This window comes from Bufo gargarizans, chromosome 5 (genome assembly GCF_014858855.1).
Source record: "Bufo gargarizans isolate SCDJY-AF-19 chromosome 5, ASM1485885v1, whole genome shotgun sequence".
Lineage (NCBI taxonomy): Eukaryota > Metazoa > Chordata > Amphibia > Anura > Bufonidae > Bufo > Bufo gargarizans.
In genome coordinates, this window is record NC_058084.1 from 340,970,610 (window position 1) to 340,990,999 (window position 20,390).

The 20,390-nt window shown below is 42.6% G+C and overlaps 1 protein-coding gene across 3 annotated transcripts in view; it reads left to right on the forward strand.

Annotated features, from left to right (window-relative positions):
• KCNG2 (potassium voltage-gated channel modifier subfamily G member 2) overlaps window positions 1-20,390 on the forward strand; it is a 255,338-nt gene that overhangs the window by 181,575 nt on the left and 53,373 nt on the right. For all 3 annotated transcript variants that reach the window (XM_044294385.1, XM_044294386.1, XM_044294387.1), the window contains one exon: window positions 634-1,467. In XM_044294385.1, the coding sequence (XP_044150320.1) occupies window positions 709-1,467 (759 nt within the window). In that variant the 5' untranslated portion in view covers window positions 634-708. The remainder of the gene's footprint in view (window positions 1-633; window positions 1,468-20,390) is intronic.

Sequence of the window (20,390 nt, forward strand, 5' to 3'; positions counted from 1 at the left end):
GTTTTGTGAAATAACGGAAGAGGACTTAAATAAGAGGGGGAAAAAACTCAGATACGAAACAACGGGTCAGTGAAAAACGGACCGCAAAACAACAATGGTCGTGTGCATGAGCCCTTAGACAGTTATAAAAGTCTGAACAGCCTTTTTATATGTTATATGTCTGTATTCATTATCTGATTCCTTGTTCTCATTTTGGGTTGACATTTTGGGGGTTCAGAACCTATTACAAGATTTCTGTAGAGTTATGGTGTAAAGTTACAATTTCAGCTTACTGTGGTCATCCTGAAACAAATCATTGTTGTAAATTGAGGGACCACTATATAGTTAAGTTTAGTCGTTGTGTAATTATCTGGTATAGGATTTGCTGTAATGGTATGGGATGTTGATCTCAGCAGTTCCACTGTAATCTCTATTAATTATTCTGCATTGTCCCATAAATTGTCATCACCCACTCTCGTAACGATCACAAATTTTGTGAATATGTGCAGTGTTGACCGGTGCAGTGTTGACCGGTATCCTAAGTTTATTGCTTTTGGATGTTCTGTTCCATGTCTTGTTTACATTCCATTAATTTTCACGAACTCTACTTCCATATAAATGTTAAAATTACAAACAAGTGCTCTTTTCTTTTAGATCTGGAACTGCTGTGCTCAATAGAGCATCTGGCGTTTCTTATGAAAATAGTTGCTGCCTAAATGAAGAAAGCTAATGTATCAAGAAATGGCATTACTGGCAGGGAAAGCAGAGGCTGACTTCACCTCCTTCAGATTTAAGAACGTGGACAACTTATGTGAAGTGCGGACCAGAAAAGGAGTGTTCTACAAAACAGCTAAGCTCCTTCGGCCTGGAGAGGAGAGATGTTATAGAGGCCAAGTGGAAGAAAGAATGAGACATGTCATCATCAATGTAGGGGGCATAAAGTACCGAATACCATGGACCACTCTAGAAGACTGTCCACTTACACGGCTGGGAAAACTTAAAGCTTGTAACAATTATGATGAGATCATGGATGTTTGTGACGATTATGATATCAATTGCAATGAGTTCTTCTTTGATCGCAACCCGTGTGCCTTTAGGACTATCATGACTTTCTTGGCAGCTGGAAAGCTAAGGATACTGAGAGAGATGTGTGCCCTTTCTTTCCAGGAAGAACTTATTTACTGGGGGATAGAGGAAGAACAATTGGAGTGGTGCTGTCTTAGAAAGCTGCAGCAGAAGGAGGAGGAATTAGCTGAGGCTAAGATGTATGAAGGGGAATATGGAACCTCCAAGGAGAATTTGCAAAGTGCCTTGCAGGACAGCGGGCGTATGGCCCAGTGCATGAAGAATCTCAGGGACATGGTGGAAAACCCTCACTCAGGGATTCCTGGCAAGATTTTTGCCTGTTTATCAGTTTCTTTTGTGGCAATCACAGCAGTAAGCCTCTGTATTAGCACCATGCCAGATTTCAGAGAAGAGGAAGATAGGGTAAGTCTGTTAAACAGAATTTGGTATTTTATGGTTTAAGTGTAAAATAGAAAGCTTGAAGATAAGTCGCATATGTCAGTACCAGGTGAAATGTACAGATTCATCCAATTGTATAATTTTATCTACAAACTAAAACGTATATTTAGTACAAGATGGTGTAAACGTTCATGCTGAAGAATGTATGTATGAAGACTGGAATAACTTTGAGCATAATATAGAAACATAGAATGTGTCGGCAGATAAGAACCATTTGGCCCATCTAGTCTGCCCAATATACTGAATACTATGGATAGCCCCTGGCCCTATCTTATATGAAGGATGGCCTTATGCCTATCCCATGCATGCTTAAACTCCTTCACTATATTTGCAGCTACCACTTCTGCAGGAAGGCTATTCCATGCATCCACTACTCTCTCAGTAAAGTAATACTTCCTGATATTACTTTTAAACCTTTGCCTCTCTTATTTAAAACGATGTACTCTTGTAGCAGTTTTTCTTCTTTTAAATATTTTCTCCTCTTTTACCTTGTTCATTTCCTTTATGTATTTAAAAGTTTCTATCATATCCCCTCTGTCTCGTCTTTCTTCCAAGCTATACATGTTAAGGTCCTTTAATCTTTCCTGGTAAGTTTAATCCTGCAATCCATGTACTAGTTTAGTAGCTCTTCGCGGAACTCTCTCCAAAGTATCAATATCTTTCAGGAGATATGGTCTCCAGTACTGCGCACAATACTCCAAATGAGGTCTCACTAGTGCTTTGTAGAGCGGCATGAGCACCTCCCTCTTTCTACTGGTAATGCCTCTCCCTATACACCCAAGCATTTTGCTAGCATTTCCTGCTGCTCTATGACATTGTCTGCCTACCTTTAAAGGGAACCTGTCACCAGTTTTATGGTGTCCTAACTAAGGGCAGCATAAATAAGTGACTGATTTTCTTAGCAAAATGCTGGGTCACTTTCTTTAATTGACCCAGTCAATCTGCCAACATCTTGTATTGAAAAGCTCCAACTGATAATGATGAGTCCTGAATATTCATGAGCTCCACCTGCTGCTGATTGACAGTTTTTTTCCATATGAATCAGCAGCAGGTGGGCAGGGGAGTGGCTATAGCTCTGAATTAAATATACGCTGGACTCAATGACATCATGCTGGACTCAAATCAGCCTATTCGCATGCAGCATCTTTGTGTGCATATTATGAGGTAACCATCTGTCACACCAGTAAGTGAATACATCTAAGGTACTTTTTAGTAGTTAATGATTGTATATAATAAGTTAGATTATAATCAAATATCAACATGACAGGTTCCCTTTAAGTTTTCTGAAATAATGACCCCTAAATCCCTTTCCTTAGATACTGAGGTTAGGACTGTATCATTGATTTTATATTCTGCTCTTGGGTTTTTACGCCCCAGGTGCATTATCTTGCACTTATCAACATGAAATTTTAGTTGCCAGATTTTTGACCATTCCTCTAGTTTTCCTAAATCCTTTTCCATTTGGTGTATCCCTCCAGGAACATCAACCCTGTTACAAATCTTTGTGTCATCAGCAAAAAGACACACCTTACCATCGAGGCCTTCTGCAATTTCGCTGATAAAGATACTAAGAAATATGGGTCCCAGAACAGATACCTGAGGTACCCCAATGGTAACAAGACCTTGGTTTGAATATACTTCATTGACTACAACCCTCTGTTGCCTGTCCCTCAGCCACTGCCTAATCCATTCAGCAATATGGGAGTCCAAGCCCAAAGACTGCAATTTATTGATAAGCCTTCTATGTGGGACAGTATCAAAATCCTTACTAAAGTCTAGATAAGCGATGTCTACTGCACCTCCTCCATCTATTATTTTAGTCACCCAATCAAAAAAATCTATAAGATTAGTTTGACATGATCTCCCTGAAGTAAACCCATGCTGTTTTTCATCTTTCAATCCATAGGATTTTAGATGTTCCACAATCCTCTCCTTAAGTATGGTTTCCATTCATTTCCCCACTATTGATGTCAGGCTTACTGGCCTATAGTTGCCCGATTCCTCCCTACTACCTTTCTTGTGAATGGGTACAACATTTGCTAATTTCCAATGTTCTGGGACGACTCCTGTTGCCAGTGATTGTTTAAATAAATCTATTAATGGTTTTGCTAGTCCACCGCTGAGCTCTTTTAATAGCTTTGGGTGTATCCCATCAGGCCCCTGTGACTTATTTGTATTAATATTAGACAGCTGACTTAGAACCTCTTCCTCCGTAAAGACACATGCATCAAAAGATTCATTAGTCTTCTTTCCTAACTGAGGTCCTTTTCCTTCATTTTCCTTTGTAAAAACTGAACAGAAGTATTCATTGAGGCAGTCAGCTAGTTCTTTATCTTCTTTCATATACCTTCCTTCTTTTGTTTTTAATTTGGTAATTCCTTGTTTTAGTTTCCTTTTTTTATTTATGTATCTGAAGAATGCCTTATCGCCTTTTTTCCCTGACTGAGCTAATTTCTCTTCTGCCTGTGCTTTAGAAGCTCTTATAACTTGTTTGGCCTCTCTCTGCCCAATCTTATAAATTTGCCTGTCATCCTCTTCTTTTTTTTTTTTTTTTTTTTTTTAATATATAATTCCTAAATGCTATCTTTTTGTTTTTAATGATTTTGGCCACTTCTGCTGAGTACCACAGTGGTCTCTTCCTTTTTCTGCTTTTACTGACAAGCCTAATGCAATTTTCTGTTGCCTTCAATAGTGCTACTTTTAAGTAGTCCCATTTCTCCTGGACTCCAATGAAACTGTTCCAATCTGATAGGGACTTGTATACCACTAATCTAATTTTAGAAAAGTCCATTTTTCTAAAATCTAAAATTTTGTTTTTGTGTAGTGTGACTCAGTGACTGTACTTATAGTAAACCACACCGACTGGTGATCACTAGATCCCAAGCTTTCCCCTACAGTAATATCAGATACCAAATTCCCATTTGTGAATACTAAATCTAAAATAGCCTCCTTCTGGGTTGGCTCCTCAACTACTTGCTGTAGAGATAATCCCAGTAGGGAATTTAGAATATCTGTACTCCTGGCAGCACTAGCTATTTTGGTTTTCCAGTTTACATCAGGAAGATTGAAGTCTCCCATAATGATAACTTCCCCCTTCAATGTCATTTTAGCCATTTCCTCAACAAGTAGATCATCTAATTCTTTGACTTGGCTTGGTGGTCTATATATCACACCTACACAAGTTACCTTATGATTATCAAGCTGCAAGGTAACCCAAACTGACTCTAAATTGTTCCCGCTAACTTGTATCAAATTAGATTTTCACATACTGGGCCATTCCTTCCCCCTTCTTGCCTTCTCTGTCTTTCCTGTATAGAGAGAACCCTGGTATTGTTATATCCCAGTCATTACTCCCCTTAAACCACATCTTAGTAACAGCCACTACATCTATATTTTCAGATGCCATTATAGCCTCAAGTTCATTGATCTTATTCCCTAAACTGCAAACATTTGTAGACAAGAATCTGAGCTTGTCATTTCTTAACCTTTGTGCTACTAGCATCTTCTGGCATTGTTCCTGGGGGCAGTTGGACTGCTGGATTATCTCTCTTTTGCCCCCCTTTCCTAGTTTAAATGCTCCTTTGCAAATACTTGGAACTGTTCACCAAGGACATTCGTTCCCCTGAGAGAAAGATGCAAACCATCTTTCTTGTACAGTTCTTTTCCATTCCAACAAGAGCTAACATGAGACACAAAGCCAAACCCTTGGTTCAGACACCATTCACCAAGCCATGCATTGAATTCCTTAATGTCCATCTTCCTGTCATGCTGAAGGTTATGCACAGGCAAAACTGCAGAGAATGAAACAGTTGATGCAACCTCCCGTATATCTTTTCCAAGTGTGTGAAAAGCTTCTTTAACCTTTGAAGCCAGATTGTTTGTCCCAAGATGGACAATAACATCCACTTCCCTTTCCTGCTTTGCTTGCCTAAAAATATTAAGGATCCGTCGTCTATCCCTGCTAGCGGTAGCACCAGGGAGACATCTCACAACACCATTCTCCTCAAAATTCACACCTCTTATGATGGAATCGCCCACCAACAGCTGCTTACTATCAATCCTCACCTTCTCCTTTTTGTCTTTGGCTGCAGTCTTGCATACTGTAGGCATGGGATATGATTGTTTCTCACCCACTGTGCTTGAGCCATCCTCCATGTTGCTCTTGCGCTCTGAAAGTGCTGCAAATGAATTATGGAGAGCCACAGACTGTGGCACATGTCTTCTATCCACAACTCTCAGTCTTCCAGAACCTACAGTAACCCATCTTCCATTTCTAGGGGACCTCTGTGGCAGTGGCATTGCAATGTTCTCAGCCTGAGTTTGTTTAATGGTTAATTTACAAATCTCATATTTCAAAAAGGTAATTTCCGGCTGCATTATGGAGAGCTGTCTACAGATCAGACAGCATCCAAACCTCTGAAGAGTGGAACCTGAAGTAAAAGCACAACAATTCCTGCACAGAACCAGGTCTGCCATTGTTAGGCTACTTTTACACTTGCGTTCGGAGCGGATCAGTCTGGTATCTGCACAGACGGATCCGCTCCTATAATGCAAAAAAGTTTAAGTCTAATTGTTAGTCAGACGGATCCGTCCTGACTTTACATTGAAAGTCAATGGGGGACGGATCCGTTTGAGATTGCACCATATTGTGTCAACGTCAAACGGATCCGTCCCCGTTGACTTACATTGTAAGTCTGGACGCATCCGTTTGGCTCCGCACGACCAGGGAGGCACGAAAACGCTGCAAGCAGCTTTCGGGTGTCCGCCTGCTGAATGGAACGGAGGCCAAACGGAGCCATACTGATGCATTCTGAGCGGATCCGCATCCACTCAGAATGCATTTGGGCTGTACGGATCCGTTCGGGGCCGCTTGTGAGAGCCTTCAAACGGAACTCACAAGCGGAACCCCGAACTCAAGTGTGAAAGTAGCCTAAAGAGGGGAAAGATTTTAAACAAACAAATCTTACTTGTTTAGATTGTATCCCCCTCCAGATTACCTCCTGAGTATCTCCTGAATATCTCCAATGCACTTGTAAATCAGCACTTGGTTTAGCAGCCTCTTTTGAAACAGTGTCTCAGTATCCACCAGAAACACCACTGAAGTTCTGCTACAGTGGAAAAACTCTGAGTTAGACTAAGTTAGTCTCCTGAATATCTCCAATGCACTTGTAAACCAGCACTTGGTTTAGCAGCTTTGGAAAAGCAGCAAGCTATAATTGTTCTTTTACTTTATCTATCAGTCAAATGGTTTAGGAAAAGATACTGTATATGCGATTGCTCTTCTTTATCTCCATTAGTGGTCCAGGATAGCAGTGAGCCCTAATATATAACAGAGTTCCATACACTGATCTTCTGGTGTAGAATCTAACCCAGATATAGAAGCTGTGTTGAAAATCATGTTGTGTATAGTTCAAAATCTCCATATAATTAAAAAAGATGAAAGATCGGATCTTAATAAATCTCATACACTGGAACAAGTCCTGGAGTCTCATGGTGCATGGATGAGTAGAAGTTTAATGTGACATATTTTGAAAGATTTTTTGATGATGCTACAACTCATTTTCCATTTTACAATCTATATGAAAAACATCCTAAAATCCTGCAGTTTTTGACTGGCCACTGAGCCTAATAATAGACACCACTCCTTATGCCACATTTACATGCAGCAATCAGAGGCCAAGGCATGGGCAACCTGTGGCTCTCCATCTGTTGCAAAACTACAACTCCCAGCATGCCCAGACTGCCTACAGCTTTTAGCCAACAGCAGGGCATGGTGGAAATTGTAGTTTTACAACAGCTGGAGAGGCGCACGTTGGCCATCCCTGAAGTAGCCAATTGTCGGGAAGGAAGTGTTCTTTCCCGACAACTAACTGCTCAATAGTGAAGGATTTACATGCAGCAATCAACCCTACCGTATGAAAATGAGGGAAGACTACCGCTATCACTCATCATCGTACAGCTGCACTGTTTCTAGTCCTGTTTAGACAGCATGATCTGCTGCCCAGAGACAATAATTTAGGTTTTCACAATTGTTTCACTCGATAAATGGGCGTTGCGCTCATTCACTGGGTGGTCTGCGGCACCTTTAGAGAGGCAGATCGTCAGGATCTGCATTTAGTCCATACAGAATACTTTTCATTATCCCCACAGGCAAGGTTACAATGACAGATATCACTTATGTATAGATAACAAAGATTTCCCAGCAGGTCATGGTCAAGTCTTATCTATTTTTTTCTTGCACAATGACCTCTGCGCAGGTCACAGAGCATGCCTAGAAAACTCTCCCGTAGAAGTCAGTGAATCCCAACCTGTCCATTGTGGCTATTGTCCATGGTGGCTGCCATAAAGCATATCTCTAAATGCTGCTAACAACCTCTCTGGCAAGATGGCAACCCCCATAATCATGTTCATAAAATAAAAGATCAGAAAAAGGATATATGTAGCTATGTGGTTTTAACTGGCAGGAAAAAAAATTATAGGTGACACTGTCCCTTAACCACCTCCGGACCGCCTAACGCAGATGTGCGGTCCGGAGGTGGCAGCCCTGCGCAGAGTCACGCATATATGCGTCATCTCGCGAGGGCCGGGATTTCCTGTAAACGCGCGCACACAGGCGCGCGCGCTCACAGGAACGGAAGGTAAGCGTGTGGATCTCCAGCCTGCCAGCGGCGATCGCTCGCTGGCAGGCTGGAGATCCGAATTTTTTAACCCCTAACAGGTATATTAGACGCTGTTTTGATAACAGCGTCTAATATACCTCCTACCTGGTCCTCTGCTGGTCCCTTTTGTTAGGATCGACCACCAGAGGACACAGGTAGGTCAGTAAAGTCGCACCAAACACTACACTACACTACACCCCCCCGTCACTTATTAACCCTTTATGAACCCCTGATCACCCATGATCACCCCATATAAACTCCCTGATCACCCCCCTGTCATTGATCACCCCCCTGTCATTGATCACCCCCCTGTCAGGCTCCGTTCAGACGTCCGTATGATTTTTACGGATCCACGGATACATGGATCGGATCCGCAAAACACATGCGGACGTCTGAATGGAGCCTTACAGGGGGGTGATCAATGACAGGCGGGTAATCACCCATATACACTCCCTGATCACCCCCTGTCATTGATCACCCCCCTGTCATTGATCACCCCCCTGTAAGGCTCCATTCAGACGTCCGCATGATTTTTACGGATCCACGGATACATGGATCGGATCCGCAAAACACATGCGGACGTCTGAATGGAGCCTTACAGGGGGTGATCAATGACAGGCGGGTGATCACCCATATGCACTCCCTGATCACCCCCCTGTCATTGATCACCCCCCTGTAAGGCTCCATTCAGACGTCCGCATGTGTTTTGTGGATCCGATCCATGTATCCATGGATCCGTAAAAATCATGCGGACGTCTGAATGGAGCCTTACAGGGGGGGTGATCAGTGACAGGCGGGTGATCACCCTGATCACCCCCTGTCATTGATAACCCCCCTGTAAGGCTCCATTCAGACGTCCGCATGTGTTTTGTGGATCCGATCCATGTATCCATGGATCCGTAAAAATCATGCGGACGTCTGAATAGAGCCTTACAGGGGGGTGATCAGTGACAGGGGGGTGATCACCCTGATCACCCCCTGTCATTGATAACCCCCCTGTAAGGCTCCATTCAGACGTCCGCATGTGTTTTGTGGATCCGATCCATGGATCCGTAAAAATCATACGGACGTCTGAATGGAGCCTTACAGGGGGGTGATCAATGACAGGGGGGTGATCAGGGAGTCTATATGGGTGATCACCCCCCTGTCATTGATCACCCCCCTGTAAGGCTCCATTCAGACGTCCGCATGTGTTTTGCGGATCCGATCCATGGATCCGTAAAAATTATACGGACGTCTGAATGGAGCCTTACCAGGGGGGTGATCAATGACAGGGGGGTGATCAGGGAGTCCATATGGGTGATCACCCCCCTGTCATTGATCAGCCCCCTGTCATTGATCACCCCCCTGGTAAGGCTCCATTCAGACATTTTTTTTGGCACAAGTTAGCGGAAATTTTTTGTTTGTTTTTGTTTTTTCTTACTAAGTCTCATATTCCACTAACTTGTGTCAAAAAATAAAATCTCACATGAACTCACCATACCCCTCACGGAATCCAAATGCGTAAACATTTTTAGACATTTATATTCCAGACTTCTTCTCACGCTTTAGGGCCCCTAAAAAGCCAGGGCAGTATAAATACCCCACATGTGACCCCATTTCGGAAAGAAGACACCCCAAGGTATTCCGTGAGGGGCATATTGAGTCCATGAAAGATTGAAATTTTTGTCCTAAGTTAGCGGAAAGTGAGACTTTGTGAGAAAAAAAACAAAAAAAATCAATATCCGCTAACTTATGCAAAAAAAATAATTTTTCTAGGAACTCGCCAGGCCCCTCATTGAATACCTTGGGGTGTCTTCTTTCCAAAGTGGGGTCACATGTGGGGTATTTATACTGCCCTGGCTTTTTAGGGGCCCGAAAGTGTGAGAAGAAGTCTGGGATCCAAATGTCTAAAAATGCCCTCCTAAAAGGAATTTGGGCCCCTTTGCGCATCTAGGCTGCAAAAAAGTGTCACACATGTGGTATCGCCGTACTCAGGAGAAGTTGGGCAATGTGTTTTGGGGTGTCATTTTACATATACCCATGCTGGGTGAGAAAAATATCTTGGTCAAATGCCAACTTTGTATAAAAAAAATGGGAAAGGTTATCTTTTGCCAAGATATTTCTCTCACCCAGCATGGTTATATGTAAAATGGCACCCCAAAACACATTCCCCAACTTCTCCTGAGTACGGCGATACCACATGTGTGACACTTTTTTGCAGCCAAGGTGGGCAAAGGGGCACATATTCCAAAGTGCACCTTTCGGATTTCACCGGTCATTTTTTACACATTTCGATTGCAAAGTTCTTCTCACACATTTGGGCCCCTAAATTGCCAGGGCAGTATAACTACCCCACAAGTGACCCCATTTTGGAAAGAAGACACCCCAAGGTATTCGTGAGGGGCATGGCGAGTTCCTAGAATATTTTGTCGCAAGTTAGTGGAATATGAGACTTTGTAAGAAAAAAATAAAAATAAAAAATCATCATCATTTTCCGCTAACTTGTGACAAAAAATAAAAAGTTCTATGAACTCACTATGCCCATTAGCGAATACCTTAGGGTGTCTACTTTCCGAAATGGGGTCATTTGTGGGGTTTTTCTACTGTCTGGGCATTGTAGAACCTCAGGAATCATGACAGGTGCTCAGAAAGTCAGAGCTGCTTCAAAAAGCGGAAATTCACATTTTTGTACCATAGTTTGTAAACGCTATAACTTTTACCCAAACCATTTTTTTTTTTTTGCCCAAACATTTTTTTTTATCAAAGACATGTAGAACTATAAATTTAGCGAAAAATTTATTTATGGATGTCGTTTTTTTTGCAAAATTTTACAGCTGAAAGTGAAAAATGTCATTTTTTTGCAAAAAAATTGTTACATTTCGATTAATAACAAAAAAAGTAAAAATGTCAGCAGCAATGAAATACCACCAAATGAAAGCTCTATTAGTGAGAAGAAAAGGAGGTAAAATTCATTTGGGTGGTAAGTTGCATGACCGAGCGATAAACTGTGAAAGTAGTGTAGTGCCGAAGTGTAAAAAGTGCTCTGGTCATGGAGGGGGTTTCAGCTAGCGGGGTTGAAGTGGTTAAAGAAAGCACATATACATCCAGTAAAATAACCCTTTTGTTTCTTGATATATTTGAAATGAAACAGAAAAAAAAAGAGCCCAAAATGTCCTGCTGTACTCTTCTTTTAATACTTATTTAATACTTTCAAGTCAGTAAATCTGTTATGTCACACAGACTTTGTACAGCCTAACGATTTCCTGTAATTTAGGGAACATATCAGGTGTGATATGCAGCTCTGCTAAAGTGGACACCTAAAACATATTTTGCCAAGCTGTGAGCTTTTACCATTTACCAATAGTCCTACATAAAGGGGTTGTGTGAGATTAGAGAAGGGGCAGCTGTTTCCCACATATACAGTTGCAAGAAAAAGTATGTGAACCTTTTGGAATGATATGGATTTCTGCACAAATTGGTCATAAAATGTGATCTGATCTTCATCTAAGTCACAACAATAGACAATCACAGTCTGCTTAAACTAATAACACACAAAGAATTAAATGTTACCATGTTTTTATTGAACACACCATGTAAACATTCACAGTGCAGGTGGAAAAAGTATGTGAACCCTTGGATTTAATAACTGGTTGAACCCCCTTTGGCAGCAATAACTTCAACCAAACGTTTCCTGTAGTTGCAGATCAGACGTGCACAACGGTCAGGAGTAATTCTTGACCATTCCTCTTTACAGAACTGTTTCAGTTCAGCAATATTCTTGGGATGTCTGGTGTGAATCGCTTTCTTGAGGTCATGCCACAGCATCTCAATCGGGTTGAGGTCAGGTCTCTGACTGGGCCACACCAGAAGGCGTATTTTATTCTGTTTAAGCCATTCTGTTGTTGATTTACTTCTATACTTTGGGTCGTTGTCCTGTTGCAACACCCATCTTCTGTTGAGCTTCAGCTGGTGGACAGATGGCCTTAAGTTCTCCTGCAAAATGTCTTGATAAACTTGGGAATAAATTTTTCCTTCGATGATAGCAATCCGTCCAGGCCCAGACACAACCAAGCAGCCCCAAACCATGATGCCCCCACCACCATACTTCACAGTTGGGATGAGGTTTTGATGTTGGTGTGCTGTGCCTCTTTTTCTCCACACATAGTGTTGTGTGTTTCTTCCAAACAACTCAACTTTGATTTCATCTGTCCACAGAATATTTTGCCAGTACTGCTGTGGAACATCCAGGTGCTCTTGTGCAAACTGTAAACGTGCAGCAATATTTTTTTTTGGGACAGCAGTGGCTTCCTCTGTGGTATCCTCCTATGAAATCCATTCTTGTTTAGTGTTTTATGTATCGTAGATTAACAGGGATGTTAGCATATGCCAGAGACTTTTGTAAGTCTTTAGTTGACACTCTAGTATTCTTTTTCACCTCATTGAGCAGTCTGCGCTGTACTCTTGCAGTCATCTTTACAGGACGGTCACTTCTAGGAATAGTAGCAGCAGTGCTGAACTTTATCCATTTATAGACAATTTGTCTTACCGTGGACTGATGAACAGCAAGGCTTTTGGAGATACTTTTATAACCCTTTCCTCCTGCTCAGTTCTATTCACTTGAATAAGGGCCTATTCACATGACTGTATGGTCATCATGCCCATGTTGTGGTCTGCAAAACATGGGCACAGACCGTGTGAACTCCCCATAGAGGATGCGGACTGATTGACTTGAATAGGTCCACAATCTGCAGGATACTGCAAAAGATAGGATATGTCCTATCTTTTGCGGTGTGGAGGCACAGATCGGAAGCCCACGGAAACACTCAGAAGCTCTTCCGTGAGCTTTCGGGCCATGACTGTGCGCTGCAAAAGATAGGACATGTCCTATCTTTTGCCATATCTTGTGGATCGCGGACCCATTTAAGTTAATGGGCCCCTCCCACAGCACAGAGTTCACACGGCCAGTGCCCGTGTATTGCAGACCACTATTTGCCGTCTGCAAGATGGACACGGTGGCCATATGGTCATATGAATGAGCCCTTAGGCTGAGCTGCAATACCAGACACAGCCTTTGGACTATGGTGGTAGAATCTAGGAAAAAGAACCCCCTGTCTTCTAATCTTATACAATCCCTTTGAGACTACACACATTTTAAGTTATTTCGAAATGTCTTTATGTAAGTACAACTTATCCTCCAATCCAGGCATGCTCAACCTGCGGCCCTCCAGCTGTTGTAAACTACAACTCCCACCATGCCTGGCTGTAGGCTGTCCGGGAATGATGGGAGTTGTAGTTTTGCAACAGCTGGAGAGCCGCAGGTTGAGCATGCCTGCTCCAATCCATACTAGATATAACCAGATAATGTACAACACTTGTGAAGGTTATACAGTATGCAAGTGATAGACATAAAAGAATAGGAATCTATCCAGAAAACCCAGAACTTCTGCACATGTACCTATGCACATTCTTCAGCTTAAGACCTGCAAAGCAATCCTATTGTGTGATGGGACAATACCACCATAGGCAGAGAGCCCTGGACATAACCATGACAACCAGATTCAAAACATGCCTTGTTGCATTGCCAGAGCAACAATAATAATATGGCTTTACTGTTGCCTCTTTAAGCAGATTAACCTCTTAGAGATCAGTGATTGTACATGTACATCAAAGGTTACTAAATAGTATATTGAGCAGGCTTAGGAGCTTCAGAGGGAGTCAGTAAAAATCCCATTGTTGCTATAGTATACTATTGCAGTGTATGGTATAAGTGATCAAACAATTTCATGTTCAAGTCGCCGAAGGGGACTGAAAATTTAAAGTGAAAAAAATACAAATAAAAACAAATTCTAATTACCTCCTTTTCCAAACGTTACATATAAACATCAATAGAAAAAAAAATAGTATTACTAAGTATCACTATGTCCAAAAATGTCTGAACTATTAAAATATAAAAATACTTACTATGAACGGTGACTGCAGTAATCGAAGGGAAAAAAAATTGGCCAATTTGCTGTTTGTATCCACAATTACTTAGCTGTGTTGCTGAACCAGTATTAACCCATTAGTGACCACCAATATGCTTTTTACGGTGGTTACTAATGAACCTTAGGCTGGGCAGCCAGCCTTTTATGGCAGCCTAGTCCACACCGGGCTCCTGCTCTAGTGTCTCGGATTGACAGAAGTGCCTGTCCAGGCCACTTAGCCCCTTAGATGCCGCAGTCAGTAGCAACCATGGCGGGGGTGCCAATGTCTTTGCATGGTATCTGGGAGCCTAACGAAGGCCCCCAGGCCTGCCTGAAGTTTATGCCATTTAGGATAAGGCCTGTTAGTATAGTAGTGACAGTAGAATACTGTGTAGTGCATTACACCACGCAACAATGATTTTGCTACTGAGATAAAAACTGTGATTTATACTAAAATGAGCGCGCTGGTTCCAAATATGAACTCGGAATTTGCCTGACACGTCTAGATTTTAAGTTAAACATGTAAAGCCTATTCAGTTATAATATTAATGCATTATATTGGAGATATTCCAACAGATATGTCCAGACCTGTTCGGCAGTAATGGCCAGTTCGCATTGTTCGCCAGCGAACTGCCATCTTTTTTCACAAGTTCGGTGAGGCACAGGTAAGCAGTAAGTATATAAAGCAAGCTGGACAGATTTTGATAAAGTGATCTGTTATAGTGCTATCAGTTTTGAAACTTAAGATGGATAAATGCAAATGTGTTAACGATCCAGACAATTTCTGCTACATATGTTGCAAATACAGTACTTGCATGATCAGCGCAAGAATCTGTCAAACCGAGTGCGTCTTGCAGCTTGGGATGCATTTGTGCTAGTAGTGTAGAACTTCCTTGGGAACAGACGGGCTACAAACTATGCTGAATTAGTAGACAAAATGCTTACAGCGGTTCTATTAAGATATTTCTCCAGTGGAGAACAGGTATCAAGGCCGCTGGAATCCCAACATGATGGGGGACTACTGCTGGTTTTTGCAAAGCGAAAATATGACCGTTCACAAACGCAAAAGCAGATGCCTGAAGCACTTTTAACAGTACTGGGCCTTGCTCAAGTAATTCTGACTTCGGATTTGTAATCCACACATTCGATTTAGTATAGGAAAAATGGTTTTTGCCCAGTATCGGATGAAAAGTTTTTATTTATTTTTTGTTGCATGGTGAAGAGGCCGATGACGTCACATCTACACCTGGCGCAGGCGCATTGAGGATGGAGCGGCCAAGCAAGCGTCCGTCTCTCAGTGCGCCTGCGCCGATTGAAGACAGGTACGGCACAGGCGCGAGATTTTGAATGCAAACATGGCCAGCAGAGAGTGATCCCGTTCCCTGGCCCTGTCAATCAACATGTGGAGGGGGCGTCATTATGATAGGAGGATGCGGCTGCTACCAGCAAGTAGCCGCCCTACTTGCTGGTAGACAGGTAATTTACATATTATAAAAGTACGTTTTTAGCTAAATCTACTGAACCAAAATGATTAATCACATTATGTATGGATACATCGCAGGATAGGGATTATAAGACACAAAAAAATAATGATGTTTAGTGGGGTGAAAAAAGTCTGTATGGGGAAGAGCAATTGTATTAGCGGTCTCTCCTCCCCATTTCTGGAGGATATCTGTTCATGCACCGTCTCCTCCACCAGCGAGCAGCTACCTTCCCAACAATCTGCTGTAATATTAAAAAATGCCTAGCCATCCCTGTCTCAGCAAATGAATGTTCCATCACATCCGGAGAATCCCCTCCTTTTTTTGGTCCCCAAAGTTCCTTATCGCTGATCAGCGTTCATTGATCCTCTTTTTTATTAGCCTATTGGACTTTCCATGTAGGATTTATATCAGAGGAAGGTGGGGTTCTGATTGTTTAGGACAATTCTTGTATTGTATGTGGCAAAAATTGTGTGGAGGTGCTGAAAAGGTAATAAATGCAGGTGTGAACAGAGCCTTATTTCCATTGAAAGTGGAAATAAAACAAATTCTTAATTAAACTAAATAGCTTTCAAGAAAACCTCTTATACATTATATATATAAAAACTCCATTGATTACATATTTCTTTTCAGAAGATGCTTGAGCCACAGTTCAGGGGGGAATACTAAGCAGATACATAGTGAAATGCACACTGCCATTTAAGTGATGTATCTTGCTGAGTAATTGACTCGGCTTCATGTCAAAGCCCATCAATACATATGTGCACAAAAAGTCTGAAATGGCTTGCTATATGGTCTTTGTCACTGAAAGCCACATGATTAATGATGGCCGCACTGCACATAATTGTCAAAATGTTGATTTTACTTAGACGACCACTACGTTTAACTTGTATGCCAAGGAATGCTGCCAGAGTATACTGTAGACTAGGGATGAGTGAATTGATTATTACGAATCGATTCGTCTCATCAGCCAGAGTTCTTCACCTGGGAGAGGCAGTCTCCGCTGGTGAGGAATCTCCCCCTGCCGCTTGATTGACAGGGCCGGACATCTCGCTTGGCCCTGACAATCTTGCACCTGCACAGGTGCTCCGAGTAGCAGCACAAGCGCAGAGGCTCTGCCTCCACTACCAGAGCAGCAACTATTTTATTTATTTATTTTACTCACTTATATAGCGCTGACATATTCTGCATCGCTTTACAGACCTTAGCATCACACTGTCCCCAATAGGTTCACAATCTACGCTCCTTATCAGTATGCCTTTGAAGTGTAGGGAGGAAACCTGCACAAACATGGGGAGAACATACAGACTCCATTAAGATGTTGTCCCTATTGGGATTCGCGCTCTGCAAGGCACCAGTGCTAACCACTGAGCCACCGTGCTGCCCCTCCGGGTAGCGGCGCATAAACAGTCCCTGATCCCAAAAAATCGATTCGCTCATCCCTACAGTAAATGTATCCATTGGCTCCCATCCACCTTGTGTAGGCCAAAAGAGTCATTTTGTCCTCCATCAGGGTGGTATGCATCGGCACACCTGTTTTTTCAACTATATAGGGTGCCTGTGGGTTACGGGTAGCAGTGTATGGCATCTGTCACAGGCTTCTGTTGGATGTATACGTCAGATGGGTATGCGTCCAATAAAAGGCTCCAAAACTGCGTACACACAGCCTTAGGGCCACCCTTGCTGTACATTGTGGACCACAATACATGGGCACCATCCGTGTGGCCTGCGCTGACTGATGTAGACTCATTCAACTTGAATGGCTCTGCGATCCGCCCGCACCACAAAACATATAGAGCATGTTCTATTTTGTTGCAGTGCAGAGGCACAGACCAAAAAGCCACAGATGAGCTACGCAGTGCTTCCGTGGCCTTCTGCTCCTTGCCTCTGCACCGTATCTTCCGAATTGCGAACCCATTCAAGTGAATGGGTCTGCATCCATGATACGGTGTGCACACGGCCGGTGTCCATATATTGCTGTTTGTGGACCATAATACAGGCACGGCCGCCACACGTTCGTGTGCATAAGCACTTAATCAGTTTTTATTTCACTTGAGATTTTGCATTTTGATATCGCTTTATGTGACACAATATACTAAATAAAGCATTATATTTGCAGCATTGTAATGCCTGTGATATAGTAAAGGTAGTGGGAAAACTTGGCTGGGACCCCCAGCAATCCCAACATCAAGGGGTCCACATGTCCCCTCTCTGAATGGAGCAATAGTGCGCATGTCAAACCCTGTTGACGTTAGCCTAATAGAAGTGAATAGATTGGTGGACCGACATTGCACTACACCTCCCCACAGGGGACTCGAGGACAACATGGTGAAACAGTCTGTTGTAAAAATCATTTCTAAATAACAAATTTGAAAGAAGGGCTACTCATTTTGTAACTAGTAACCCTTGATAATGGGGAAGTAAATGACATGTTATGTGACAGTGTTTTCTTCTCACTATCTGGATCACTGCTGGAGGAAGTTAATTTTCTTTAAAGGGAACCATGGGCAGCATGAAATCCCAGCAGACTCCCCTAATACAGACCGCTATGTTTTATTCTGGAATATTGCGGTGTCCCATGAGCCCAGATTTACTCAGCCTACATATGGCATAAGCTTAGATGGACTGTCTAAACCTGCACCAGTTTTATCACAGCGACTCAGGCTGGATGATAAATGTGGTGAAGGGACGGACACTTCTCTGACTCTATACCAACTATTGGTTCGCTTACTACTATTTTGGTGCAAGATGGAGCATCTCAGGCCTATCTCCTTTCCCACAAGTCCCACCCACTTTCCACTAAGCCCACTAAGAAAAAAGTGTAGAACCCCTAGATGCACCATTTTACTCTATTTTACTCAGATTTTTGGCACAAACACATTAGAAAATATGGGCCATAGTTAAAGAATTAACTGGGAACAGGGAAAAGAGGCATGGGGTTGGGTCCCAAAGTAGGGAGAGGTGTTTAGAGAGAGACCAGTAAATTAAACCAAGCCAAATATGGAGTCACACACGTGACTCTTCTCTGCCTCATTTGTGAACTATGGGGGAGACTGAAAAGTGACAGATTTTTGTCGCAGACGCATTAGAAAATCTGGTCCATAGTTGAGAAATGAACTGGGCTTCCCTTCTCAGACTTTTGCGGAAGAAAAGAGCCCATATCGTATTCATACAGGAGACATTTTTGTTCGTCCTGAATCCAATATATGCTCCAAACACAGGGCAGGTCTGGTTTCTATAAAGAACACTGGTGTGGCTCTGGAAGAATTCACAGACTGTGTCCTGGTCCTGGGGGTGACCTTAACCTTGCTTTAGATTCTGCTATTGACTCCTCTAAAGGTCAATCATACCTACCTCTTTCCACACCGTCCAAACTAAGGGAACTCCTTCATGCCCACCAACTACTGGATTCCTGGCATATTTTACATCCGATGGATCGAGACTATACATTTTGCTCTAATCTCCACAACTCATTGCATCACTTCCTAGTACTCCACTCCAGGTTGAAACGGCTTACTAGGGCGCAGATTGATCACATTACCTTTTCCGATCACGCCTTAATATCAGTGACACTCACAATACCAACCTTTCACGCCAGAGCGTGGCATTGGCATTAGAATGACTCCCTATCGCAGGGCTCGCAGGTCATAACGGAGATTCGGAAACACTCCAGACTGTGACCTCCTTACTGTATGCTGTTTTAGGGCACATTTATTAAGCTAGGATCTCGAATTAAAAAAGAGCGGGCGTCAGTGTTAACTGGACTTATCTCCAGAATGCACAACCTGGAACAACTCCACATGTCTGCCTTGGACAGACACCTGGGAGCTGAACAAACACAATTAAGAGAACAGGTCCGCTCCTTGTGCATGTCTAGAGCAAAAGCGACTTTAGATAAATGCCGAAGACACTATTATGAATACGGGAATAAACTTGGCAGGAACCTAGCGAGGGCACTGCGTAAGACCAGGGTACATTCCTATGTCCCCTTTCTTTCCAAGATAACTGAAGCCTTTAGATCGTACTATCAATCACTGTATAACTTACAATCCCCCAGACCCAGGACTCAGAAGCTAATCTCCAATCTATTCTCTCATATCTGTCATCTTCGGGCCTGGGCCACCTGTCGGCAGAGGCAGTCGACGCATTAGAATCCCCCCTGTCTTCTGCTGAACTAGCCCTAGCCATCAAAGACTCACAGATGGGCAAAGCCCCTGGACCGGATGGCCTGCCCCTAACGTATTATAAAATCTTTGCCGACATCCTGACCTCGCAGTTTTTGTCCATCTTCAACTTCTTCGCCTCGATCCGAACCTTACCCCCGATACACTCCGTGCCCACATCACAGTTAATACAAAACAGGAGAAAAAGGAAAAAAGCTTTTTAAAATTTAAAGGTGCTATGTGGATACAAGCGGCAGTGAGATGGGGTGTTACACCCATATATTTTCCTCCTTATTTCCTTTTGTCAATGCTAGTAGGTGTCTCTCAGAGTATCACACATTGGAGGATAACCTAATAAGTCGCTTTGGGATAATTCCCTATCAACACCACATTTGGTGCGACTTGCTGCCGCTAGAGTGTCTAAGTATGGTGAGTCTGCAGATGCCCAACGCTAAGACACTATATCCCTCACACACCTAATTTAAAAATCAAGATATAGCTCCCCCAACATGTTTAACCACTAGCTGTGGCTTCATCAGGGGATGGAGCTACTGTCAACAGTAGCACCACATAGCACCTTTAAATTTTAAAAGGCTTTTTTCCTTTTTCTCCTGTTTTGTATTAGTTTTAATAAAACAT